The following is a 12,854-nucleotide window of genomic DNA, read 5'->3' as shown; positions in this document are numbered from 1 at the left end:
TTGCAGTTAACTAATGGGGGAGGTGTGACATTCTGTACCTCATGGGAACACCCTATATCCCCATGTTCATCCTTATAATATGATTGCGTGGGATCTAATGCAAAGTTTGTCATGTCAGGTGTCTTCAGAAGGCTCATGATGTACTGAGCATTGTTGTTATGGTAATGTTATAGTAATCATTGTTATAGTAATATTATACGTTGTAATTTCATGTGTATAGTTATGAGGCTGAAAATGTGTCCTCATGGCTTAAAGCAAACCCAGGCAAAAGCTCCCCAAGAGCAGAGGGGCAGTTCACACCTCTTCAGGACATGTATGCGACAAACCCAGCCCAGCCTGACAGGAACAAAGGACACTGGCCTAGGCAACAACAAAGGATCTGTTGGACTCTTGAGTGAGTCACCCCCTTCTTTTGGTCAGTTTGGGCCTGAGATGAGGTAATGCTCACCTGACTCTGAAGGGGGGGGCAAAGCCAAAAGGAAAGAAAGAACATGATAAAAGGGAGAGACATTTACCAAGCTCTTCCTCCCTCTTCCACCTCCATCTACAGGCATCACCACAAGAGACTGAAGCGCTGATCAAAGGGGAGAGCCTGGCTGAAGGGCAACCAGCCAGCCTGTGGTAAGAAGCGTCTAAGTTTGTAAGGGCATTGAAAGTGTTAAGATCATCTTAGAATGCATTTTGCTTTTATTTTATCTGACCAAATCTGACTTGTTATGCTTTGACTTATAATCACTTAAAATCTATCTTTGTAGTTAAAAAATCTGTTTGTTTATTTTATCTGAAGCAGTGCATTTGGTTTGAAGCATGTCAGGGACTCCCCTTGGGATAACAAGCCTGGTACATATCAATTTCTTTGTTAAATTGACGAACTCATATAAGCTTGCAGCGTCTAATGGGCATAACTGGACACTGCAAGACGGAGGTTCCTAGGGTTGTGTCTGAGACCGGAGATATTGGCTAGTGTCATTTGGTTGCACAGTCCAAGCAGCTTACGTGCTGGATGCTGTGCATGAACAGCACAGGAGTGGGGGTTCTCACAGCGGAGCAGGGTAAGGCTGGCTCCCAGAGTCAAGGATTGGAGTGACCTAGCAGATCACTGGTCCAGATAACACCACAGGGAAACATCACTAAAGGGCAGCTGCATCACCTCCATTTTGTCTTCAATCCTGCTCCTCAACTCTGAAATAACTTCTCTGCAAACTGAAGTTCTGAACAAAGGACTGAATGACCCATCCATGCTTTGGATGTGTTCCAGAGGGACTGTCAAGCTAGCATACTCACCAACATTGCTAAGAACCTGATATATGCTCTGTGAAGTCTTATGCATGTATCTGATTGCTTTGCCATTGAACAACTCTCTCCTTACTCTTTTCTTTTCTAATAAACCTTTAAATACTAAAGGATTGGCTGGCTGAATGCTATTTTGGATAAGATCCAAACTAATATTGATCTGGTAATGTGGCTGGCCCTTTGGGGTCAGAAGAATATTTTGTATAGTGAGCAGAATTTTTAAATAACTTCTCACTGTATTGGACCTATGTTCTGACTGGGAGCCAGAGAAGTGGAATGCAATAGAGGGTGTGTGTGATTCCTATTTTAGCTTCTTAATAACCAGTGTGGGAAATCAGGAGCATAGTTTGTGATTGATTGGTGAGTCTAACTTCAGTGCTAACCACCACTTTTGGGAGAATCTGCTTTTCCTTTTTCAGCCTGCCCTGACCTTGGCATTTGCAGTGAGGGCTATCCCAGGCACCATGGATCACTGTACCCACCATCCATGCCAGAGAGTAGCCCTACTGTACAAGGTACTACACATACACAAAAGAAGGTCCCCACCCCAAAAAGTTTACTATCTAAAGAGTATCTTCTCTTCTAGAGTCCCAGTTATCATCTTCAAAAGTTCCAATTACACCTGCCTTTAAACAAAATAGTTATTCAGAACTGACGGATCCATGGACTTGACTCCATGGTGACTCTGATACCTGAGAATTGTTTTTCTCTGTTCCTAAGCAGGCTGTTTCCTCAATTCATCTTCTTCAAGTCACTCTTTCTTGGCACTCCTCTCAGGTAGGTAACACACTGAGTACACTTACCATATTATAAAATACCAATGTTTAGTTAGGTTTTAGGGCTGGTCCCTATGGATTACATCTTTATATCTATACAGTATGCAGTGTTGTAGCCATGTTTTCCCCAGGATATCAGACAGACAAGGTAGGTGAGGTAATATCTTTTACTGGACTATCTTCTGTTGGTGAGAGAGACATGCTTTCAAGCTTACTATTTAAAGCTTGTTTCTCTCATCAACAGAAGTTGGTCCAATCAGAGATATTAGCTCATCTGACTTGTATCTCTATGTCTATATTGTCATTTTCCCCATATTCTCACTTTGGATATTTACTTGTTTGGCTTCATATGAACTCCAGTAGAAAACAGACAATGTTTGTCATTCATACATTACCTGCAGTTTGTGATACTTCAATTAACAAAATTTTACTATAATGGTAATCATGGTCAGGTTAAAATTCATGAACCTATACTATAATTAGTTAAATTAGCTCAGGTTTGTTGTTACAGAAATGAAACACCAGGATATTAACTACTTTATCATTTCTAATTTAGATAATTATTTTTATATAATTAATCTTGCTGTGTGTTATACACTTGCCTCTTAATGAGAGCAGAAAGGAAACTGCAGCCCACTAGTGGGACATCATAAATGTAAGCTTGTGTTAAACTCTCTAAGACACATTTTGTCAAAGTTAGAAGCCTACTTGGCAAGAAAGCCTTTTTAGTCAAAGTAATTCAGCAGTATTTTTAAAGCACAAAATAAAAATAATTGCCATTACTGATGTATCTTGGTGTACAGGTTTTTGGTACAGCAGCGCCTGAATCATATGTTGCTCATTATTTGTTGATAGGCCTAATGATTTTACTGTTGTGATCAAATGCTTCTGGTTTCCACACACAACTAAGGCAGTTGTCTTCCTCCCAATAAGGTGTCTTCAGCCCCCTGGTTCAGGAGTCCTCAGGACAGATCTGTCTTCCTTCCCTTCTAACTGAATTGCTCACTTTTAAGATTCCTCTCCAATTGACACATGCTCTGCGCATCTGCAGGGGCGGGGTTATCTGGGCCCAGTATTTAATTCCTTCAGCACTACTGAGGGATTTATACATCCCGTCGTGCTCTCCCATCCGCTTACCCCATACCTCTCCTCTCCATAAGTATGCTACTTAGGGCTTGTCTTCTCTACTGGGGAGATCCACGCTGCTGCATTCGATGCAGCAGGGGTCGACTTAGCGGGTCTAGTGAAGATCTGCTAAATCGACGGCAGAGCGCTCTCCGGTCGACCCCGGTATTCCAGCTCTCCGAGAAGTGTAAGGGAAGTCGACCAGAGAGCATCTCCCATCGATGCAGCACAGTGAAGACACTGGGGTAAGTCGACCTAAGCTATGTTGACTCCAGCTACATTATTTATGTAGCTGGAATCACATAATTTAGGTTGATTTACTGCGGTAATGAAGACAAGCCCTTAGTTTTGAAGACAACAGACATTATTTTAAATATTGGCATATGGGAACTGCTTTTCTCCTGTGCCCACAGAAGTGTGATTATCTTAAAAATTCATGACTATATAACTTACACAAAAGTTGCTTATTTTGCAATCTAACTATTATAAGAGATTCTATAAGGGAAATAGTCATAGAGCAACACAGTACAGTGTAGTAGACACATCAGTAAACTTGTTTGTTCCTTCACTGAGAGAAATCTTTCTATCTTTAGATACACATCTTTTTCCTTTTTAATTTTTAAAATTAAAGGTTCTTTCCACATCCCAGATGACTCAATAAGCTTAGGGCTTCTGGGCCTGGCTCTTGGTTACATTAAGGGTCTTTTACAGTGTTTGGGAGTATAAAAGGAACTAAAAGTGTTTGTAAATGGCTCTTGACAATCCTCCTTGAACAAAGGACCTCCCTGGCTAGTGCAGAAGTGGCATAAAGGTTCTGGCCTGGCCCTGCTCCCAGCCCATATCCCTGCTCCTTGAGTTGGGTGTGTGTCAAGGGAGTGACCAGAGCCCACCACACTATAGAAATTCTCTGTTTCTCAGGTTCCATGGAGAATAGAACATAAGTCAGATATGTCCCAAGATAGCCCCAGCATACGGGGAGCACAACGGTGGCTTAAATTCACCTTGGACCTCTCTCCCCTACCCATTTCCTATGTGCTTAGTTCTCCCCACCATGACTAAAATGGATTAATTTCTATAGCTTGCATTATGCTAGCTGGAAGAAACAGATATTTGAATGTGGCTTGAATAAGTAGGACAAGGGTTACAGATGAGTCAGTTGCAGGTTTGAGTAACATGGAGAATGCTAGTGATACTGATGGTGACAGAGAAAGCACAGTAGACAGGGTTTTGGAGGGATGATAAGGAGTTTGACTTTGGACATTTTAAGCTTAAATTGATTGTGAAACACCCAGGCAATGTAAGAGAGACTGAGATGCCAGATTGGATGGAAAGAGGCACGAGTATAGAGGTAGATTTGAGAGTTGTCTACATGGACATGGCAGATGATACCATATGAGTACATGAGATCACCCAAAAAGAAAAAAAATAAGAATGATAAAAGTAGGGGTGCAGGGCACAGCTCTGTGATACCGTTACAAACAGTGGGAGAGGAGGATTCACTCAAAGAGATGAAGAAGGAACAGTCAGATGCAGGTGAACCAGGAGAAAACAGAATTGTAGAAGACTAGGATGAAGGATGACAAGGAGGGTGTGATTGACAGTGTCAAAGGTAGCGAAGAGGTCAAGAAGGGCATGGATGGAATACAGACCTTGGGACCTAGCTGAGAAGCGGGTGTTAGAGACTTTTTGGTGAAAGCAGTTTAAATGGAGTGAATGTGGAAAATAGACTGGAAGAGATCAAGGGAAGAGTTGGGAAGGGAGTTCAAGGCAATGATTGTAACCACAGCTTAGCGTTGAAGAGGAGAATGAAGATAAAGTGGTAGTTTGAGAGGTAGGTTGGGTCAAGGAATTTATTTTGTGGATGGGGGAGATCACAGTATGCTTGTATTTAGAGGGGAAGGAGTTAGATAATAATGAAAGGTTAAGGAGGGAGAAGGCTGTAAGGGGGGTATTGGAGTTTAGTAGGCTGAAAGGAATGGGGGGGCTCATGATAGATAGAGGGTTTAAAGGACAACAACGGGTAAGATACCTCAGTTTTGGTCACGGGGTGAAAGAGAAAGGGGTATAAGAGGTGGGAGACGAGGAAAGAAGGAGTTTATAGTGCATCTTGTTCACCTTTTCATTGAAAAATCTTGGGAAGATCTTGTGCGGAGAGAGACATGGATGAATGGGTCTGAGGAGGAAGTAGAAGGTGGTAAATAGGAAACAGCTATCATGGACATGGCAATCAATTTGAGTGGAGAAATAGGTCTGTTTGGCTAGGAATATGACAAAACTAATGGAGATGAGAACAAACTTATGCTCAGGAAACACCTTTTCTTCTGTAATACTTCATTTAAACTAAGTTTCTGCAAGCTTTATTTGCCATATATATATTTTTCTAAACATAATTTTATAACTTACTTTTGATTGCTAAAATAAAATGAAAAAGAGGCAGCAAATTCCAATCAATATAGTGGCTTCACTATATTTTGCCTCAGACATAGATTGAGAGGTAAACAATTGAGCCACCAAAAAAGACTGATAATTGCCTCGTGTATTTTGTGCTATTTAGATCGCAATTTCATCAGTATGAGGTCTATATTTTCTCCTCTGTTTTGTACAGGACTAAGCATACTGTCAATTTTCAGAGTAACAGCCGTGTTAGTCTGTATTCGCAAAAAGAAAAGGAGTACTTGTGGCACCTTAGAGACTAACCAATTTATTTGAGCATAAGCTTTCGTGAGCTACAGCTCACTTCATCGGATGCATACTGTGGAAAGTGTAGAAGATCTTTTTATACACACAAAGCATGAAAAAATACCTCCCCCCACCCCACTCTCCTGCTGGTAATAACTTATCTAAAGTGATCACTCTCCTTACAATGTGTATGATAATCAAGTTGGGCCATTTCCAGCACAAATCCAGGTTTTCTCACCCCCCCCCCCCCCACACACAAACCCACTCTCCTGCTGGTAATAGCTTATTTAAAGTGACCACTCTCCTTACAACGTGTATGATAATCAAGGTGGGCCATTTCCAGCACAAATCCAGGGTTTAACAAGAATGTCGGGGGGGCGGGGGTAGGAAAAAACAAGGGGAAATAGGTTACCTTGCATAATGACTTAGCCACTCCCAGTCTCTATTCAAGCCTAAATTAATTGTATCCAATTTGCAAATGAATTCCTATTCAACAGTTTCTCGCTGGAGTCTGGATTTGAAGTTTTTTTGTTGTAATATCGCAACTTTCATGTCTGTAATCGCGTGACCAGAGAGATTGAAGTGTTCTCCGACTGGTTTATGAATGTTATAATTCTTGACATCTGATTTGTGTCCATTTATTCTTTTACGTAGAGACTGTCCAGTTTGACCAATGTGCATGGCAGATGGGCATTGCTGGCACATGATGGCATATATCACATTGGTGGATGTGCAGGTGAACGAGCCTCTGATAGTGTGGCTGATGTTAAAACCCCTCCAACGCATTATTAAGGATCTACAACCTATTCTGAAGGATGACCCAACACTCTCACAAATCTTGGGAGACAGGCCAGTCCTTGCCTACAGACAGCCCCCCAACCTGAAGCAAATACTCACCAGCAACCACATACCACACAACAGAACCACTAAACCAGGAACCTATCCTTGCAACAAAGCCCGTTGCCAACTGTGCCAACATATCTATTCAGGGGACACCATCACAGGGCCTAATAACATCAGCCACACTATCAGAGGCTCGTTCACCTGCACATCCACCAATGTGATATATGCCATCATGTGCCAGCAATGCCCATCTGCCATGCACATTGGTCAAACTGGACAGTCTCTACGTAAAAGAATAAATGGACACAAATCAGATGTCAAGAATTATAACATTCATAAACCAGTCGGAGAACACTTCAATCTCTCTGGTCACGCGATTACAGACATGAAAGTTGCGATATTACAACAAAAAAACTTCAAATCCAGACTCCAGCGAGAAACTGTTGAATAGGAATTCATTTGCAAATTGGATACAATTAATTTAGGCTTGAATAGAGACTGGGAGTGGCTAAGTCATTATGCAAGGTAACCTATTTCCCCTTGTTTTTTCCTACCCCCGCCCCCCCGACATTCTTGTTAAACCCTGGATTTGTGCTGGAAATGGCCCACCTTGATTATCATACACGTTGTAAGGAGAGTGGTCACTTTAAATAAGCTATTACCAGCAGGAGAGTGGGTTTGTGTGTGTGGGGGGGGGGGTGAGAAAACCTGGATTTGTGCTGGAAATGGCCCAACTTGATTATCATACACATTGTAAGGAGAGTGATCACTTTAGATAAGTTATTACCAGCAGGAGAGTGGGGTGGGGGAAGGTATTTTTTCATGCTTTGTGTGTATAAAAAGATCTTCTACACTTTCCACAGTATGCATCCGATGAAGTGAGCTGTTGCTCACGAAAGCTTATGCTCAAATAAATTGGTTAGTCTCTAAGGCGCCACAAGTACTCCTTTTCTTCATACTGTCAATACTGAACAAATATTGTACCAACAATCAGCTACAGGGAAGCTGTAGGATTACTGAAACATAACTGTGCAGTCTTGCAGTTATGGAATTCCATGCATTGATTGGTTCTGGCTGTCTGATTAGCATAATCATTGTATCATTATTTCTCAGTAATTACACAGCATATTAATACCTGTACTATAGCTAATTACATCTATCAGCCAATCCAAATAGAAGGATTTGCATAATCTTGTATTGTTTTTAATAACCATCGAGTGAATATGCAGTTGTTGTTACTGGCTGTTTTTCCCCCTTACACTCTGGCTCGTTCTTGTAGTCAGATTTAAGCCATTTATCCAGCACACACACAAAAAAAGACATTGCCTCAGCTTCTCACTCCTTGTAGCTGAAGTAGAGAACTCCAAGATGAATAGTGCTGGGGAAATCCAAAGGCAAAGAAAATTTCCCTCCAAGCTGCTAAAAGGGAAAACGTGTTTCTCTTTGACTCATTTCCCTCCTTGGGGCCCAGTCATACTTCCACTGAAACTACTGAGAAATTTACAGGTGATTTCAATGGGAGTAGGACTGGACTCCTCTTCTCTCTCCCTACAGGTCAGCAGGGCTTTTGTTTCAGCAAAGACTTGTATATATTTTGTTTTACGTTGGCAGATTTCTGCCCCTGCCTCAGAGTTCTGACACAAACTGTATTGTTACCTAGGGGGAGAAGAACCTTGCTGAGCTGTAGCGAATGAAAAGATGAAAATGAGGAGGAGGGAAGAAAAAATTATCAAAGTTAGGGCTCTCAATTAATTGCAGTTAACTCAAGTGATTAACTGAAAAGAAACTAACTTAACTACAATAATTTTTTAATCAATCAGTTTTAAACACACTGTTAAACAATAATACAATACCAATTGAAATTTATAAATATTTTGGATGCTTTTCTACATTTTCAAACATTAATTTCAATTACAACATAGAATACAAAGTGTATAGTGCTCACTTTATATTATTTTTATTGCAAATATTTGCACAGTAAAAAGATAAAAGAAACAGTATTTTTCAATTCACTTCATACAAGTACTATAGTAATCTCTTTCTCATGAAAGTGGAATTTACAAATGTAGTTTTTTTGTTACATAACTACATTCAAAAACAAAACAATGTAAAACTTTACAGCTTACAAGTCCACTCAGTCCTACTTCTTGTTCAGCCAATCGCTAAGATAAAGAAGTTTGGTCAAATTTACAGGAGATAATGCTGCCCACTTCTTATTTACAATGTCACCTGAAAGGGAGAACAGGCATTCGCGTGGCACTTTTGTAGCCAGAGCTGCAAGGTATTTACATGCCAGATATGCTAAACATTTGTATATCTCTTCATGCTTCAGCCACCATTCCAGAGGATATGCTTCCATGCTGATGACACTTGTTTAAAAAAAAAAAAGTGATAATTAAATTTGTGACTGAACTCCTTGGGGGAGGATTGTATATCTCTGGCTTTGTGGTTTTACTCACATTCTGCCATACATTTTGTGCTATGGCAGTCTCCGATGACGACTCAGCGTATGTTGTTCAATTTAAGAACAGGTTTCAGGGTAGCAGCCGTGTTAGTCTGTATTTGCAAAAAGAAAAGGAGTACTTGTGGCACCTTAGAGACAAACCAATTTATTTGAGCATAAGCTTTCGTGAGCTACAGCTTAGGAACAGTTTCACTGCAGATGTGACAAAATGCAAAGAAGGTGACTGTGAGATTTCTAAAGATAGGTACAGCACTGGACCCAAGGTTTAAGAATCTGAAATGCCTTCCAAAATCTGAAAGGGACGAGGTGTGGAACATGCTGTTAGACGTCTTAAAAGAGCAACACTCCAATGCAGAAACTACAGAACCCTAACCCCCCCCAAAAGAAAAACAACCTTCTGTTGGTGGAATCTAATTCAGATGATGAAAATGAATGTGTATCAGTCCCGCACTGCTTTGGCACATTATTGAACAGAACCTGTCATCAGCATGGAAGCATCTCCTCTGGAATGGTGGTTGAAGCATGAAAGGACATACGAATGTTTAGCATTTTTGGCATGTAAATACCGCCCATGCTGGATACAAAAGTGCCATGGGAAAGCCTGTTCTCATTTTCAGATGACATTGTAAATAAGAAGTGGGCAGCATTATCTCTCATAAATATAAACAAACATGTTTGTCTTAGTGATTGGCGGAATAAGAAGTAGGAGTGAGTGAACTTGTAGGCTCTAAAGTTTTACATTGTTTTATTTTTGAGTGCAGTTTATGTAAAAATAATAGTGCAACTTAAAAATGTAGAATTATTTTCACGCTAAAGAGACTGCACTACAGTACTTGTATGAGGTGAATTGAAAAATACTGTTTCTTTTATCTTTTACAGTGCAAATACTTGTACTAAAATAATAATATAAAGTGAGCACTGTACACTTTGTATTACTGCGTTGCAGTTGAAATTAATCTATTTGAAAATGTAAAAACAACCAAAATATGTAAATAAATTGTATTCTATTATTAACAGTGAGGCCAAAACGGCAATTAATCATGATATTTTTAATCTCACAATCATGATTATTTTTTTTTAATTGGTTGACTGCCCTAGTCAAAATGCATGATGATTCTGACTGAACAGCGGGACTTAGCAGCACTTTAGCAGCCCACGTCGCTTGTAATTTTGTTTTTCCTTTAAAATGTAGACCGATAATGGCCTTCCCCCTTAGCAAGACCGTAACCATATCCTGGGCTCTTATCTTGCAGAATTTCATAGGTGCAGTCACGGGTTGCTCGTAGGGAAGGGCATGAGCCGCCCCCACACTCCTCCTCCTCCACTCAGGGCAGGTCCAGGCCTCACCAGCACCCTGCTCCTTCCTCCCTGCGGTGGGCTCACACCTGCTGTCCCAGCGGCGGGCGGCCCCCGAGTTAATGTAGGCGGGGGTGAGGAGCGGCGATGCGGGGCGCACAGCTCTCCCCGTGCACCCAGGCAGCGCCGGTGCCTGTCTGGACGGGAAATGCCCTGATTTCTGTGCCTTCCCTTGTTGTTCTCATTGACGGCGGTAGCTACTCTGCCGGGCGTCGGGGCCCGCGTCTCCCACCTCCCCCGTCCCGGCGGCTTGTCGCTGGGCGGGACCTACCCAACATGGCGGCGCACGCCACCCCCTCACGTAGGCAGCCGGCGGAGCCTCCCCCGCGGGGCGGGGAGAGCAGGGGGAGGCTGGCTGGCTCTGAGACCGCAGCGGCCGGGGGCGGCGAGCTGCGACAGACGTTTGCCCGGCCTGCGGCAGCCGCGCTGGGACAGAGGGATCGTCGCAGCCGCCGGCAGCGGCAGCAGCCTCGGGGTGTGGTGGCCAGGCCCCGACCTTTCCAGGCAGGAGAAGCCGCCGCTGCCGGCGGCCGGGCAGCGGCAGCTGGAAAGCCCCGGCCGCCCCTGTTTCCGGGGGCACAGAGACGTTGGTGGGTGTCGCCGGCGCTGATCACCTGGGCTCCCCGCCCTCTCTCGGCCGGGGGAGCCGCGCCGCAGACGGGCAGGGCCGGGCAGCTGCGGGCTGCGGTGCCGAGCGGGCTCGCCGGGGACTCGCGGCGGCTGCGGGACGGGGGGCTGCGGCGGCGGCGGCGGCAGCAGCAGCAGCAAGATGAACCCCAATATCACCTACGCCAATCGCAAGCGGCGGAAACCCGTGCAGAAAATGTAAGAGTCGAGCTGGGGCGCGGGGTGGGGTGGGGTGAGCTGCCGGGCCGGCTTCGCTACTGGTCGTTGCGGGGCGGTCAGCGGCTCACCCAAACCGGTCCCTGGCTGCGCTCTGCGCCCCCAGCCTCCTCTCCCTCTAGCCGGAGTGTCCGCTCTGCAGCGGCTCCCCGCTTGCCCAGCGCCGGGTGGGTGTCTGCAGCCCCCGCCTCTGCTTCCTGCCGCAGCCCCCGGCCTCCGCGCAGCCCCGGGGCTCTGCGCTTCGCTCCACGTGGGCCTCGGCAGCTACGGGTTTGCCTTGTTTGTCCAGGGCGCTGTTTGGGTTTTGCCCGGGGACGCGGCCCCAGAGGCAGGGGGCTGTTTGCTGCAGTGCTTGGTGCCCTTTCGCGGGGGCTTTTCTTGTCTGTCGGCGGCTTTGGGTTGGGAGCCCCGGCAGCAGCGCTGGGCGTGCGCGCGACTTGTGGGGATCCAGGAGGTCCCTTTTCAGACTCCTCTCGCCACCCCCCACAGGGAAGTCTGTAGTTAGCTATGTTCGGAGTCCTGTTGTGACCAAAAAGAACGAGGAGTACTTGTGGCACTATAGCGACTAAAATTTTATTTGGGCATAAATTTTCGTGGGCTAAAGCAGATGCATCCAGTGGAAAATACAGTAGGAAGATCTATACAGAGAACATGAAAAAATGTTCTCTGTGTGTATATATATGTGTGTGTGTGTGTGTATATATATATATATGATCTCCCTACTGTATTTTCCACTGCATGCATCTGATGAAGTGGGCTTTAGCCCATGAAAGCTTTTGCCCAAATAAATTTGTTGGTGTCTAAGGTGCCACAAGTCCTCCTCGTTCTTTTTGCTGATACAGAGTAACACGGCTGTCACTCTGAAACCTGTTGTTAACAGGCACTGATGACCCAGTTGTATAAGGATGGTAATTAAAAGGCAGAATGAGGGCTTGGGGACGGGAGGGAGGAAGGAAGAAAGAAAGAAAGAGAGAGAGAAGAAATAACTAGGTTTTATTGTGGCTGGTTTACCTGATCTAGACTAGGAGGCATTTAAGGTGGCAGTTCCCTAGCGATGGCTACAAAGCCCCCCACCAGCTAAAATAATTGTTAAAAGTAGTTAAATGACAAATGCAGCTTTTTAAATGTCTTACTGATCATAGTGCAGTGCTTAGCTGTGCTGCTTAGGACTTGTGGTGGGATTCTGTGCAGAAAGCACATTGTGCTGGGTGCACTGCCCCTGACTGGTTGTCCCCATTTGGATGGGCTTGTAGGTTAATATTCACTCTCTGCAGTAGAGTATTTCACAGTCGGTACTGTGATTTTTAACTAATAAAGCACATTTTATTACTTCAACTCTGTATGAAGTCTTACACATCAGATCCTGGACCCCCCTAAAATGTAACATTCCTGAAGTGGTGTTTCTGAATGTGGATGTCTCTGACAAGGTGCCTGGGACATTTCAACAAAGGGCATGACAGTAGATTATGTATAAT

The 12,854-nt window shown here is 44.0% G+C and overlaps 1 protein-coding gene across 1 annotated transcript in view; it reads left to right on the top strand.

The window, feature by feature from the left end:
- The first annotated feature begins 10,856 nt into the window (after positions 1 to 10,856).
- The window catches only part of AHR (aryl hydrocarbon receptor), an 85,376-nt gene continuing 83,378 nt past the window's right edge, over positions 10,857 to 12,854 (top strand). The window contains exon 1 of the mRNA XM_073333784.2: positions 10,857 to 11,361. Within this exon, the coding sequence (XP_073189885.1) occupies positions 11,306 to 11,361 (56 nt within the window). The 5' untranslated portion in view covers positions 10,857 to 11,305. The remainder of the gene's footprint in view (positions 11,362 to 12,854) is intronic.

This window comes from Lepidochelys kempii, chromosome 2, assembly GCF_965140285.1.
Source record: "Lepidochelys kempii isolate rLepKem1 chromosome 2, rLepKem1.hap1, whole genome shotgun sequence".
NCBI lineage: Eukaryota > Metazoa > Chordata > Testudines > Cheloniidae > Lepidochelys > Lepidochelys kempii.
The sequence above is the reverse complement of the archived record's forward strand: the minus strand, read 5'-3'. Positions and strand labels throughout refer to the sequence as shown.